Source organism: Morus notabilis, unplaced genomic scaffold, assembly GCF_000414095.1.
Source record: "Morus notabilis unplaced genomic scaffold, ASM41409v2 Scaffold61, whole genome shotgun sequence".
Taxonomy (NCBI): Eukaryota; Viridiplantae; Streptophyta; class Magnoliopsida; order Rosales; family Moraceae; genus Morus; species Morus notabilis.
The window spans coordinates 302,028-317,903 of record NW_010362732.1 but is presented as its reverse complement, the minus strand read 5'-3'; the positions used below and the strand labels follow the sequence as shown (position 1 = coordinate 317,903).

General features: G+C 35.8%; 2 protein-coding genes across 2 annotated transcripts; one reads left to right on the top strand and one right to left on the bottom strand.

Annotated features, from left to right (window-relative positions):
• The first annotated feature begins 2,691 nt into the window (after nucleotides 1-2,691).
• Nucleotides 2,692-5,014, top strand: LOC21396399 (probable WRKY transcription factor 40). Its single transcript, XM_010102735.2, has 4 exons — nucleotides 2,692-2,761; nucleotides 3,193-3,444; nucleotides 3,529-3,645; nucleotides 3,978-5,014. Exons 1-4 carry the CDS (start codon nucleotides 2,732-2,734, stop codon nucleotides 4,437-4,439), a joined length of 861 nt encoding a protein of 286 aa, XP_010101037.1. The 5' UTR covers nucleotides 2,692-2,731; the 3' UTR covers nucleotides 4,440-5,014.
• Nucleotides 5,015-8,400: 3,386 nt separating this feature from the next.
• Nucleotides 8,401-15,876, bottom strand: LOC21396398 (formin-like protein 18). The gene is made up of 18 exons (XM_024168586.1): nucleotides 15,207-15,876; nucleotides 14,187-14,887; nucleotides 13,866-14,087; nucleotides 12,127-13,766; nucleotides 11,912-12,041; nucleotides 11,617-11,688; nucleotides 11,402-11,500; nucleotides 11,230-11,271; nucleotides 11,041-11,121; nucleotides 10,891-10,941; nucleotides 10,703-10,784; nucleotides 10,267-10,361; nucleotides 10,022-10,093; nucleotides 9,808-9,924; nucleotides 9,593-9,661; nucleotides 9,416-9,482; nucleotides 8,832-9,273; nucleotides 8,401-8,621 (listed from the first exon to the last, which is right to left on the bottom strand). Exons 1-17 carry the CDS (start codon nucleotides 15,277-15,279, stop codon nucleotides 9,086-9,088), a joined length of 3,801 nt encoding a protein of 1,266 aa, XP_024024354.1. The 5' UTR covers nucleotides 15,280-15,876; the 3' UTR covers nucleotides 8,401-8,621; nucleotides 8,832-9,085.

Below are 15,876 nucleotides of genomic sequence, written 5' to 3'. Positions count from 1 at the left end.
ATTCATTTTTGTTGCTGTAGAGAGTTTGTTAAAGACCAAAACACAACTGAAAACAAGAGGACAACCCAACAAAGAGAATCCCAAAAAAAAGAGTCACCAACCAAACGTGATGCAGTTTTTGTTTTAAATCTGTTTATGTTGCATATATGTATATATATTTTTAAATATAATATGATTCTATAATCAAAGTTAACGGTAATGATTGACTGTACTGATTGGGTGACCTTATGAGAGAAACTTTTTTTGTTTTACCATGGGTAACACACGTGGTGAGAAAAGGATGCATCGTGAAGCAAAGGGAAAAAGTGGGAGAAATCGTATTTGGACTTAGGCTTAGTTTGATATTATTGTAGATTTAAAAAAAATTCTTTTTAGTTACCTTGAAAGAAAAAATAGTTTTTATAAAAAGTAGTTGAGTATTTAATAAATTATAATTATAGTAATTATATTGATTTTAAAATTAGTATAATAACGTTTAAAAAATTATAAGATTAAATTAGTGTAGATAATTAAAAATTACGACTATATTATATTATATTATATTATATATATAATTACAATATAATATATTTTTCTTATTATGTTTAATATAATACAAAAAACTATTATTATATAATATATTATGGGCCCGTTTGGTTTGCTGATTTGAGTTTTAAATTCGAGTTAAGATGTGACTTTATGTGAGAGTTTTTTACTGTCACAAAAAAGTTATATGTGACTATTTCTGAGAGCTTTTTACTGTAGCAAAACTCCATATTATTATAATAATTATATTATTATATTATTAAAATAATTATAATTTTATTATAATATCATAAAAATAATAATATTAAAGTTATTAATATAATTATGATATTATTTGTTACAATATTTCTATTACATTATATTATTATATTGTTGTATTATTATATTATATTATATTATGAGTTTGAATTTTAGATTAGAAATATTGTAAATTTTAAATTTTATTAGGGGTATTATAGATATTATGAAAGTTTTATTAATTGTATTTTCTACACAATTTAAAAGTTAAAATTGCTTTTAAACTGTTTTTAATTTTAGCTGTAAATTCTTTAAAAAAATTTCAAAAAACACTTTTAATTAGATTTACTAAACACTAAAATTAAATTTTATTATAAATAAAAATTAATTTTGAGAATGAAAAATAATACTAAACGTAACCTTAGCTTGATGCTAATGTTGTCTCTAGGTTCTTTGACTGTCAACGACCATTGACTTTGATTCTTAAACAAAGACTTTCGGACTTTTTCTCTCTTTTATTCTTTTCCGCCCGCCAACGTCACTTCTTTACTTTTGTTATTATTTTGCGCTTTTCTTTCAATATTCGTTTTTTTTAATCTGCCCTTTATACTCTATAGCTCTATCCTCTTAACGATAAAAAACTTTGATGCTAGGGGAGATTTATAACGGTCGATTTTCTTATAATTGTGGTTCTTTTTTTTTTTTTTTGGTCATTCTTATTCTCCTTCCAAGGCTATTAATTTTTCTCTAATTTTCTTGTTTGCGCTCATTAATTTATTTTTTATTCCAAATTTTTTTTCTTATTGGGATTTCAAATGTTTTATTTTTGCTAGAAAGATTAAATAAATGGTTTTTAAAGTTTCCCATTGTAATAAAACTATTTTGCAAGGGCAACACTTCCATGCCCATTTTCTTTACCGTCTTTTCTTTTTCCAAAGAGATTTGTTTATATAGTCCAAAAGATGCATATAAATAGATTAGATAATCTAAATTAGGTTCTCGTTCAGTTTGTGAATTTGAGTTTTTAATTCGAGTTGAGATATGATTTTATGTGAGAATTTTTTACTATAGCAGAAAAAGTTATATGTGACTTTTTATGAAAACTTTTAACTGTAATAAAACTAGAATTAAAAACTCAAATTAGTGAAATTAAGAAGATTTAAATATATCTATTAAGAGTATTTTCTAAACCCAACCAAAAGCAAGTGGAAGAATGACTTATGAATACTAATACGCCATCAAACTAATAATTAGACTACAAGCTCGTTTAGTTCGTTAATTTAAATTTTTAATTTAATTTGAGATGTAACTTTATGTGAGAATTTTTTATTGTAACAAAAATATTAAATATGACTATTTTTTATAATTTTTTACTATATTAAAATATAAATTTTAAACTTAAATTAATAAAATAAACAGAACTTACGAATTTTATTTTAATCCATCAGTCAAACATGTTGGACCCATTACAAGAAAAAAAAAATATTGTAAAGTAATTCAAAATGTGATGAAAAAAGCAAACAAGGCGCTCACGTCATCACTGATGATGTAATGTGTGTACGTGTGATTTTCCAATTAATTATTCAATTCAAAGGCTCATCATTTTGATATTCGTAGACATCAATCAAGCTTATAATTTCCAACACGGATTTGATTATTTCAACATTTTCTACTGCGAAGTCAGACCAATTAACAAACACCCCTTTTAGAATAAGAAAATAATGAGAATATAATTTAGGGAGACATGGGCTGATCAGCAGCCACACCATAACTAGTCTATTATACTTTTATTGGAAATTTTGTATCGCTTGTGAAACTTCCTTGAACACACATAATGGGCTGCAAACGTCTCATATTCTACCATCTATTATAAACAAACTATCTATATATACCGGCCTCATTCCCCTCTCTCATTTTCCTTCTAGCTAATATAGTCTCTAGTCTACTCATCCTTCCTCAAAATCAAGTCATGGATGCTCATACTTCTTTCCAAAACAAGGTATGTAATCATTTTCTATATACATACATATATATATATATACACACACATACACATAGACACACAGGGTGCGGTTTTAATGATTACTCTAATAATTTATTCATCAATGAGTATTATTATTTTAACTTTGTGATATTGATCTGACGGTTGTAATAAATTTGGTCGTTGACAAAAAAAATATATTGTGACTAATGAGATTGGATTCCTATTAGAGCACATCATTAAATTTTTATGTTTAATAGGTAACCACTTATGAAAATATAACCATGAATGTAATATTATATTCATAACTGGAAAATATAAGGCAACGCTCTAGGGTTAAATTAAGCCATCAAACTATACTCCCAAAAAAATCTTTTCAATATATCTAGAACAGATCAGAAATCGTTGGATATATATAAGTATATGTATAATTGGGGTTGATTGATCAGGTGGAATCAGTCGGAGAAGAAGTGGAAAGTTTGAAAAAAGAGAACGAAGCATTGAGATTCATGCTAAAACTAACAAGCAGCAAATGCAAAATGCTTGAAGCTTGTCTCAGAGAAAGAAACTTAATAGAAACACATGATGATCATACGGGTACCGCAAGCAAAAGAGCCAGGAGTAGTACTGATAATCAGTTTTCCGTAGTCAATAAGACGTCGCAGTTTTTTGTGAAAACTGACTCTAAAGACAATAACCTAGTAAGTACTACTTGTTGACCATATAACCTAGCTCTAATGTTTTATATCAATTTAATTTGTGTATTATATTCTGAATTTAATTAGAGCGTGAAAGATGGATGTCAATGGAGGAAATATGGACAGAAGGTTACCAAAGATAATCCTTTTCCTCGAGCTTACTTTAGGTGTTCAATGGCTCCTGGATGCCCGGTCAAGAAGAAGGTACACAAGTCAACCTTATAATATTCTAATTACTTTGATTTTTTTTTTTAGATTAATGATCCTTCCTCGAAATTTTCTGGAGCCCTACCTAAGTGAGTAACTTCATATAATTACGTAATCATTATTAATTTTATACCAATCACAAATTTACCTATTATTCCGAGATTGATCAACGACATATTGATAATTTATACTATTTGGTTGAAAAGTGATATGAGATTTTTTTGAACTGAACTTATAATCTGCGAGAATTTGCCATTTTATAATAATAATTCCTACTCTTCTTTAATAATGAATGTTTTTCTTTTTTTGGTGATTCTCGGATTAATTAGGTTCAAAGAAGCATGGAGGATAAATCAATCCTTGTGGCAACTTACGAAGGACAACACAACCACGATGCTCGTTGTTCAAGTGCACAATATTTCTCTTCTTCACCAGATCATGATCATCAAAAGGTAGACAAGGAAGGTCCAACGGCTAACTTTCCACGAAATGATCGTCATCATGGTCATCAGACCTGCAGATCAACGGCCAGTACTAGTCCATCGTCACCTCCTAATCCTACCCTTTATCTCTCTCTTTCGGCCGGATCCATTGATAATCAAGAGATGATCATTAACAGAGAAGTCGAAGACCGCCGATGCAATAATAATATTAATGATCTCAACAAACCCAACAAGGAAATTGAAGAATATGTTGCTTCTTTAACTAAAGATCGCAGTTTCACTGTTGCCTTAGCCAAGGCTGTTGCACGTTCCATTGGTAACGCAGATCGTCGTACGGGATCACCCTAATTATACCTAAACATTAGCTAGCTAGCAACATCCACTTCAACATTAGTGGTTATCTCATGTTTAATTAGTACTGCTATAAATGCTTGCAGATTCCTCGTATGTAAATTAAGGAACAAGAATATGTGTGTGTGTGTGTGTGTGTGTGTGTGTGTTAATTAGGCTATGTTGTTCAAACAGTTAGTTCCATGTTTCTTCTTGTATTCTGAACTGAAATATATATGTATGGAGCTCCAGACATGTCGTAGCGTTAGATTTGGCGAAAGGATAGAAATAATGATACTTTTGGTAATGATCCTTAGCCTCAAGTTGTTCGTTTAGAACAAATGTTTTGTTTTTGGGTTGTCTCTACTCTTCTAGTGGAGCATACTTAAACTTGAAGGTGGGTTTTGAAAAAGTGCATATGCATGAGCCCATCCTTTGGGGTGCGCCAATGAATTCGTCAGGAACGACTCCTCGAAGTAAAGGCCTAAACAAGTAGTGTTTGGAATCGAGCTCCCTAATCTCATCTTAGATTGTGTTTAAAAGGCTTAATTGGGTCTCTTCATTACACCCTATATATTCTATCAATTATAACTTATGGGAGAAATTATTGTGTCAACTTCCTGCATCATTTTATATCAAAACGCACTGAATTGTCTCGTTACAAAGTTTGGACAGACATTGAAGTGATTAGTGATGTGTATAGGATCATTTGTCTTGAGAAAAAGCAATAACTTCGCTTAGGCGTATTAATAACCATGGATCTCTCCTTATTTTACATAGATCCAGATCCTCTATCTAATTTTTAGTGTCCTAAGCTAATTAGCGTCTAACAAATTAAATCATACTACATCATTTCATGATAAGCATAAAAGAGTTGTTGAGGCTCTTTTGGTGAGGGCCTGTCGACGTGGAAGGTAGGGGACACGTGGCCCCTTTTTGGTTCATGATGACTGCGCTCTTGCCGACTGACGTGGTCAGAGAACTGCTGAGGGCACTTCCTGGCGTCGACGGTGGCCAAGGGGATGAGATTGGTCCCGGCTGAGGTAGGCAAAACCCGGATGACCCCAAGGATGACGGTATCCGAGGGCGACACCCGTTGCGGCTTCGGCTCCGTGACAGCGAAGAGTTTTTGATGTGGCATTCCCAATGAGCATATAGTGTGGGAGAGGAATGTGACCAGTTTATGGAGGAGGTTCCCAAATGGGTGATGGGGTTATATCTCCCTGTTTGTGAACACAATGACTCCGATGGACGTAGTGTATGGAGGGATAAAAACTCTGTCTTGGGGGGTGTTAGGCTATGGTTAAGGGATTTCGATGCTCCGGGGAGCTTTTATTACCACTTCCAATGGGGAGAACGCCTAGAAACCCGTTCTAGAGGGACTCCGCCAGAAGTTATGGAGAATAGAATTGTCCATCGGTCGCTCTAATAGAAACTGAAAATCCAGGGAAATTATTCAGAACAGGGGATTTTTGACATGTGTTTTCTCCCATTTTCCGTGTCTCTCCTTTTGAGAGGTTTTAACAACAGTATTTATAGACCGGGAACGTGGTAAGGGGAGGGAAGTTTTCCCTCCAACTGTTTTGAACTTTGGCTAAAATCCCCCCAAAGGTCCCCGTCGGTAAGGCATTTCCAGTGTGATTTAAGGATAGCTTTCGTTGATCCTAGCGGGAGGTTTACTAAAAAGATGAATAAGTAGGTTATTAGGCAGCAAAATAGGGCTCCGTGGCCACTTTGGGTGAGATTAGAGGATGGCAACCATACGGTCAAAAGGTTGCCCTCCCTTGTTTGTGTACACTCTGGCTCCTTAGAGTTTTTTAGGGAAGAGGCTGCGTTTGACTCCTAGGAAGGCAAGGGCAGTGAGCGAAAAAAGAGGAAAGACATGGGAAAAAGTACTATTTTGTCTCTTAGTGCAAGGTAATGAACCAATAGGCTTTTTCTAGGCTACTTATAAATGATTTAAAACTATTAAGGTAGCGACTGTAACCTTAGGTCATTTGTTTTACTCTGTCTAATTTCCTCCATAACCCACGTTACCCTAATTCCCTCATAGATCCAAGACCAACCCAAGTCGGCCAAGCATCTAATTGGGCCGGATAAAATGGACCCGGTCACATTCCTTGGCCTACCAAACCACGGCCCACATAGAAGTCCCCAAAACGTGGCTTGGGCCCACGCACTATACCTAGAGTTGTATTTATTAGATCTAGGCCGGGCCGTTACCTTGTAGAATTTTGGGTATCAACAAGAGTTAAAAAGCAGATCAAATTGTTAACGCAACATGACATGATATGATTAGTTAGACACTAATTGAGACACTAAAAGAGAGAATGTAGTAAATAGTATATTTATTAAACTAAATTAAGTAAATAACATATTATAAAACTATTTGAAGTATATAGCAATTTACCACATAAATGGTTTATTGATTAGTAAAAAGATTTTTTTTCTACTTAAATTTTCTTTTTATGATTAGTAAAAGGATTTTTTTTTCACGTAAATAAAGTTTTTTACCGCGTAAATTATTTTTTACAGTCGTAAATGAAATATTTACATGGTAAATTGTTATTTGCTTTAAATAGTTTTAAAATATATTATTTACTTAATTTAGTTTTAAAATCTACTATTTACTATAATTTTTGACATTAAAATTAGACAGAAAATCTGAGTCTGTTTATTTAGTAAGAATGCATAAAAATTCAAGCCACCACCAACCAAGCATCACTTTTTTTTTTTTTTTGCATACAGTTAATGTTGAATTATAATAATTCTAAACAAATGTTTCAACCGTCCGAATTGTTGGATTCAAACCATAATTTAGAATTCAAATTGATGTTTGGTATATGACAATTTTTAGACAATTTAATGCACTGCAATTCAAATCACCACGACTCAAACTAAATTAACAAATTGAATCGTTGAACCAAATACGGCCTATGAAATTCATGTAGTAAATTATAGATGGTTCAAAAGCTTTGAAAAAACATATAATGACACAACATTTAATAATATTTTAAAACAGAGGGACTAACCTATTGCCATTAAACTAGTGAACCATAATTGCACCCCGATCTGTCCCGTTGAGTTGAACACTAATTAGAAACGTCATTCTTAACGTCCAAATTCCTCTTTTCTTGTTCTCCAAAAATGAGAATAAACAAAGACTTTTTCCTCTGAAAAGGAATCTGCAACGTTCAAGTGGACAAACCTTCTCTCCATGTTCTGGGAAAAAAGAAAGAGGAATTTGGACGTTCCCAACTAGAAATGTTCCCCTTCCTTGGCATAGTTTCATCGTAACTTTGTCTGCTGATATTCTATTAATTTACTTAGAAAAAAGAGAGAATCTTTATAGTGAAAATGGCTATTTTGCTCCACGTCATTTTTAATTGAGAGATTAGTTTTTTAACAGTCATATTAGTGCATACCAGCATTAAAAATTTTAATACAACATAAAACTGTTCTCACTCTAAATTAAACCATTAAATGATTAATTCAACAGCTAAACACAACTAGTATCAGTAAACTAAAATTGCATTCCCCGCCATAAATGTACCTTTAGAAAAAGAAAAATAAAAGTCCGCTCAGCCTCCTGATAGTCAAAAATAAAATGGAAGCCCATGTCATCATGATACGTAATGCTGAACAAGTTTTACAATTTGGTAGGGATAGGAGGTTAATGGGGTTAGAGAGAGAGAGAGAGAGAGAGAGAGAGAGACATTTGTTTAGTGGACAGTTTGACAACTAACAGAGTCTTAACGTCGGGATCTCATTCGTCGAAAATTGCTGTTCGTGTCGTTTCTGCATATAGGGCATCCACAGTTGGTCAATTTAGCAACCTTTTTCCTGATAAGTGCTAGACATGTTTGCCTTCTCTTTGGACCAAGTGGTAAAGTGCCAACCAAATTCAAAAGAAAGAGTAAAGAAGTACATTTCTGACTATTTATTGGTTTTGGACAGTGGGGTCATTTCAATTGTGGAGAGCAAATTTCTATTTGGTAGTATCACAATGAATTGCACAAAGTTAATCATAACCATTTACATCACGAAAGGTCGTAGGATATACAGATTACAGAAGAAATGATGTAATTAATAAAAAAATTATAATATGAAAAAATAACTATTACAGATGGTTACGCAACTAGAAGTATCTTACTAGTGGGTTAGCATTATCCAACATATCTTCAAGAACTCCTGCACTACCTGCTTCAGAAACAGTAAAGTTAGAATCAACAAGTGAATAAAAATGTGTGTGTATGTATCTCCATACACACACACACACACACACACATATATATATATATATATATATATATATATAGACACACACACACACACAGATATGAATACATAACAATCTAAAGATTGAAAACTGCACAGGACAAGAGCTTGAGGGAGACATTACAGCCTTACCGGTTAGTTAAGAAGGGTCTCTTTCATCTGTTTGTGACCACTGACCAGCGTAGCATCAAAGGCCAGTTTAACGTTATCATCAGAACAAACAATTTTTATTATCCATGTCATCATCAACACCGTTAGTGACAGTTCCACTGTTCTCTAATCTTTATAAGATGTTTTTTGTCATTCACAGGAAATAATTTAATGGATAGAAGAACAATTTCAGTCACTCGAACGAATATAATGGATGTGCTTTTTTTTATTCCCCGTCATTTGATGTTCTCGCTCTTAAGGGGATTTCGTATCAAGTGTTGGTATTCCTTCTTGGGAGTACCCAACTTCATCTTTTCGTTTTCAGCCTCCTTCTGCGCTTTTTTCCTTTCGAATTCAAGCTGCTTGCAGTTTTCCTCGTGTGCTCGGACGAACATCCTCACAAAGTTAAGCAGGGTAGATACGACTGCAAAACGATGACGAGAACACCGAAAATGGTAATGTGATTTCGTTCGTAGCAGGATCAGTTCTCACTTTGTTAACTCTTTTACATTTTGTTGTGTGTTTACAGAGTAAATAAATAAATCCAAAGTTCTCATCAATACTACCTTGCTCAAATGGACAACGAGCTGGATCTTCCCCAAAATAAAGAGCCAATGCATCTGCATTTCTTCCCTGAAACAAAAAAATTATTATTATTATTATTATTATTATTTCTAAGCCTCTAGTAATGTTTGAAATTTTCTTGATGAAAGGACAACAATATGGCAATATTCCATGCATACCACATTAGAATAAAGTGAAGCCAAAGACCTCACTTCAGCTTCAGCATCAGTAAGAAACTCCTTTAATGTCTGAAAATTTATCACAGAAAACAAGTAAGAAACCAAAACGATAGCGGGGAAGAACGTCAATATATGTAATAAACTCGGCCACTGTAAGTAGCATATCGTGCCACATGCACACTCATACACATTACTCGCCGCTGTACATAGAGTACCTTGCAAAAAATTCCTGAAACACGACCGTCATTTTCTGAAGCAGTTAGCTCCTGAACAACCTTCTCTAATCCTTTACTAATGGCTTGCATTTCTTCAGCCAAATATTTTAGTTGTACCTGCATCACAATTCACGAGTGTACCCAGAAATACCAAACGTGTAAGCAGTCAGTTGTTTCCAGGGAAAAAAAAAATATAAAGAAAATAACAGGATACCTTTGTTGAAGCCTCCAAACTCGCAAGTTCTTTTGGAAAATCAAGGAGATCCGGCAACTTTTCGGCAAGAACCTACAGCTTGTAAGAGAAAATAATCACCAGAAGTACAGATGAATTCTGGAGAAGAGATACTTGAACAGTTTTTCTTGTACCTCTCAACAAAAAATAATATATGTATATATGTTAGAATAAACTAATAGGAGGTGTTAGTTGATCCCAATATAAGCTCAAAAGAAGAACTCTACCTTACAAAGATAATGCATGAGAGTCATCTTGTTGTTCCGAGCTCGTGTGTCTGTGAGCTTCGGTAGACTATCAAGTCGAAACCCAATTGCAGAACCTACAGGAATACTATTATAAGCCAACAGTGAAGAAAGGGAGGGGAAAGGTAATACAAGAAATGGGAGCTGAAGTGTCGACTTTGACCAGCAATATATAGCCCGTAAGGCCCTGTCTAATGCAGATTACGACCCGTGAAATATGGCAAATTATTTCGACTCTGCTAGGCCATCTAATGATGACTTTATTTAGTTTTAACTTCATCTTAAACTCCTGCACAAAAGTAGACCTTGGCTATATTGACTTCATTTTACACTAAATCAACCAACAGTACAGCACGCAGTCCTTTGCTTGAGTTGTTGAAGTTGCGCAAACATAAAATGGAAACCGATATTCAACTACCTCTTGCAGTTCCGTGGTTTAGGGCATTCCCAAGAGACAGTATGGTTTGCATGATCCTTTTCAACTTAACTGAGCTTCTGATCTGATAAGCACATCAAGAAAAGTGGCGTGGCATATAAATCTATTAAAAAAATGCAAAACAAAAAGCGAGAAAAAAAGCAAAACAAAGAAACGAATAAGATTCTTGCCTCTTCAGATACGGAATTGACAAGATTTAAACTGTTTCTAAGGTCAGAAACCTGAAAGAGAAGACAAGACGATGACTAAACATGTAATGATAAGAATTATGATAATTGAAAGTACCAGCCAAGAAATTAATTAAAAAATTGTCCTCTAACCTGGGAATGAAATTGTATCTTAAATGAGAAAACTCTTAGCTTGGACTCTACTCGTGGCACTTTCATCAATTCTAAAAAGAACTGTCATAGAATTTCACAAGGAAACTAATTAAAATGCAAGGTACAGAGAAACAGTGGTCCAGAAAAATAAATGAAACTAACGCGGGAAAAAAGGATAAATCCACTCACCTGTTCACATTTTCCCAAGTTTTCCTTATCCCTGCTATAACCCTGATCACAAAACAATAAGGGTAAAATGTAGATAATACCGATTTTATTATGAAGCTCTCGTGAACATGAAATAATAATATCATTATAATATGGAAGCGAACTAAAGACAAACTGAAGAAAAGAGTGGTACCTTAAGCAAGTCCATCTCTTCTTTTGTTGGGCAGAACTTTATAAGATTCTCTACTTGATCAACATCTAATGCTGACTCATCCAAAGTAAGTACAGAACTCTAAGAGAGGCAAATCATGGTAGGATAAGCAATCACGAAAACCGTTAAAGGGCCGGAATAGTTCAACTCAAACTGAAAAGATGCATCTTGCAGGAAATGCAATAGATTTAGCATACCATCAAATCAGGAAGAGGGACTTTAACTTTTGTAAGCATGATTTCACAATTATATGCCCGCCTTAGCTCAATCTGGAGAGAGAGGAAAAAAAATACAAGGTCGTAAGCAAGACGGTATTCATTTAAAGAGGGGAGCACTATGGCAGGATGTAAATTTACCGATATTTTTTTCTTACTTTTTAAGGACATTGAAACAAAACTAACAGTAAAATTAGGCCTATCACACAGAAGTCACAGGATCAAAAAAATTCTTTACAAACAACAAACGTTAAGTAAAAGCAAGGATCAAAAATACCAGCTGAACTTTTTCAGCTTTTGGTCCTGATGCCCGGCGATTTGACTTTCCACCTGGGCTTCCATGATCTGAACTTGGCACAGCCGCAGAGAAAAGACTCTCAAGTTCTGACATATCAAACTCTGGAGCACTGATATAAACAAAACATAGTAAGAACAATAAAGATGCCTCGAATTATATGAACTAAAAATATTTCTTCTTCAAAGAAGGCTTACTTGGAAGCTTCATCGTTTTTCTGTGCCTCGGCCCATAGGCTTCCTTGCATGGCCCTCGTTAGTTTTAACCAATGATATGGCTTCAAATTAGATTTTTTAGGTTGAGCTTGATTTCTTGGAGTCATGCGTGATAGTCCTCGTCCTTTACTACTTAATAAGACACCAGAGGGTGGTCCAGGAATTGAAGGCACATTACCATTGCTAACTGCAGAGCAGGATTGTTGAGAAGTAAGACTAGCTTTCGACGCTCCATGGATGGGCGGAGCTGGAGGAGGTGGCACAGGTGGAGCATTTGCAGGCTTTTTGCTTGATATGCAAGTTGGAGGAGGAGGTGGTGGTGCTGGAGATGTTGTCGTGGAGCTCAAGGCAGGACCTAGAGGTTTAGGAGGTGGAGGTGGGGGAGACGGGCCACGTGTGATTGTTGAGCTCTTCATAGGCTGCAAAGAAGAATCAGGACAAGAAACTGAAGCCAGGGGCGGAGGTGGGGGAGGGGGAGTTGAAAGAGAAGTCTTAGTAGTGACTGATGAAGGTGTTCTTGAAAGAGGAGGTGGTGGAGGCGGAGGGGGAGCTGAAAATGACTTTTCGGCAATATATGCCGGAGATGTTTCTGCTAAAGTAGGGGGTGGAGGAGGAGGAGGGGGAGGAGTCGAAGTGGGAGTGGAGTTCTCAACAAAAGATCGGGATTCTTTAGAAGATGAGAGCAGAGGTGGAACTGGGGGTGGAGGAGGAGAAGTTGAAATTATGTTCTTGACTATGGAAAGAGGTTTAAGAGGAGGAGGTGGTGATATTATAAACGAGGTCTTGATAGCAGGAAGATGTGAGGGACGAGGAATTGATTCTGACTGACGTTTATCTTGTGATGTGGTTTCAGGATGAATTGTAGCTTTTGTAGTTGGTAGTGATGGTGATGATAGTTGGCTAGGACTTTCATTGGTCTTTTCAGAAGAAGATAATTGTGACCATGGTGAAGGTGTTGGTACAAATGAGTTATCAGGCTTTACAAGGTTCGGTAGAGTCAAATTAGATGCTAAAGTCACTGGCTGTGTAAGTTCTTCTTCCCTATTAGACGCCGCGTGATCATGTAATAGAGCTGTAATGCCGAGAGCAGAGGGCGCGCTATGAAATCTCGATACAGGAGACCCTTGCAAGGAATTAGAATATGAAACTGGAGCTGATAAAGGAGTTTTAGGTACTCTTTGAGAGATAATCTTAGATTGGGCAGGACGTTGCAGAGCGATCTGCAATTCTTGGGGTTCTGTCTTATTTTTGGTTGTTAATTTATTGTCCTGCACTAACAGGGTTTCATTCTTCTTCACAACTGAATTTGTATCTTGTAGCTCCTGGCTTTGCATCTTCTTACTGACGTTACTTTCGGATGCCTTGGGTTCTACTTTAAATTGTTCTGGAGATGATTCTCGAAACAAGCGGCGCATTTCAGCGATTCGAGCAGATGGGCTGTCCGATTTTCCCTGCTGTAGCAGATTTAGTGCTGCATCTGCCTTTGGATCTAGCCAATCCACATCACTAAACATCTCCTGAACTTTAGCAAATGCTTCCATAGGAAGACCTTCTTTCTCCTCAATGCCAGGCAAGTCAATTGAAATTGAAGAAGTACTGGCATCCATCTCCGAGAAAAGAACCTTCATACATGCAGAAAACATTAATACTATTTGTCTCCAAACGTTGAATGTGTCATTGTTCTAAACAAAAATAAGGACAGGGCAAGATTAGATGAAAACCTCTGCTCTAAAATCCTTCGGAAATTGGTCATTAGCATTCCATAAGATGTCGATTTCATCACGGTTGAGAATCAAAATGTTTGATCGTATGAAGGCTGTGTTGAACATGACCCGAAACATCATCTCTTCACGTTCCAGATCACTGTCCAAAGTGATACACTCGAGAACAACATCACCTTGGATATGGCAATGAATATCAATTTTCAGTAGATCACAATCTGCCTGCAAAAACATATGAAAAAAAAAAAAACAAACAAAACAAAATCAACATCCAAGCAAGGATCTTTTCCACACAGATAAGAGCAAAACGTTTTTAACTACCTGCTTGTAGTGCCTAACAAGTTTGATCCTCTTTGGAGTTGAAAATAAAACTTTTGGAGTCCGATCAGCAGCCATAAAAGGATCTTGTCCATATATCCTAAATATAGGTCGACAACCTCCTTCTCCATCCATATTAGGAATTAATCTCATAATGATACAGACCAATGTAAGAGCCCTATCGAGGGGAGGCCACTCTGAGCCAACATTTCTTCTCGAGACATACTGAAGATACCTCAACTGAGAAGGCACTGGGTTCAACGGCGACATCAACTGCAAAAGTTCTCGAGGCGCTTGCTTATAGATCATGTCCAACGTCTTTTGCTCCCCAGTAAACTGCTTCCTATAAATCAAAAGGGCAGCCAGCATGAAGGCCAAAACCGGCCACCCACCTCGCTCGCAATGCATCAGGAGCACATTTTGTTGGCCAAGTGAGAGCCAACTTTCGCTAGATCTCAAGAAATGGTGAAGCATCTCCATTGTGAGCAAGGGGCAACCTTCGTAGTGCCGAGGATAGTCCATTACCGTCATATCGTACTCGGACAAAATACTACAAATTTGGCTTTGCTTCTCTCCCTCTCGGAAGTTGAAGACCATGAATGAAGCATCAGGAGAGTGATCACGAAGTTGACTCACCATCCCTCCTATACGCACTTTATATTCATCCTCTTCCCAAACATCAGTAGTAAAGCAGCAATCAAAAACTGAATGTACCCAAAAGACAAGTTAAACCGTGTCATAATATAAGATTTCAATACATGAAGCAAGCTCTATCGATAATCCAAATTAAAACGCAAGTTCTAGACATATTTAGACTCAAATAGTAAAAATGCACAAAATAATTAAAGCAAAATCTTAAATAACATTGGAATGCAATTGGCACCAAAAGCGTCAAATTCCAAACATGGAAATCAAAGTGGTTGAGATAAAATTGGATAAAAAAAAAAAAAAAGAAACCCGTTTATTCTTTGAGCCTAGACAAACAAAAATTTGCATAGAATTTAGACCAAATAAAACACGTACCGTAAACCCTTTCAGAGATCTCAAGAAGCCCATCTGGCGGCTTCCGATAAAAGAACTTCCTGAACAACGCCATTGCCTATTCAAGATCCGATAAAAACTACCATCACAAGACGAGAAATTCCCAGATTAAATAAACGGGAAAAAGGGTCATCAAATGATGATGGTACGAAAACAGTGTGCGATTTCAGGAACCAGAGGAATGGATTTTGCTGGGTCTTTAAGGAAAGTTCTCTCTTTTTTTTTTCCTTTTTTTGGCTTAATCTCTTTCTGGGTATTGTTTGCTGTTGCCTTCACGTTCACACTCTGAGTGTATCAGATAGAAAGAGAAACTTAGCTTCCAATCAAGAGGACGTTGAGCTCCAGTGGGTGTGTATCCCTGCGCGCGTGCCTGTGTTTGGGTTTTAGAGAGAGAAAGTGATGAGAGAGAAATGGAATATTCCTATTTAGATAAGTAAAATCAGATATGGAGGTTGTTGTGGGAAGAAAATATGGGAGAATCCGAGGTTCTTAAGGTTTGTCCCTGTCTCTGTCTGTGTCTGTCTTTGTTCTGTGTGTGCTCCTTTGTCTTTGAGTCTTATGATATGAGATTATAGATTTTGGTGGCGATGATGACGATAACGATGTTACTCTGATTTGATACTTTCATTTTCCTTTTTCTTTTTTCCTTCAT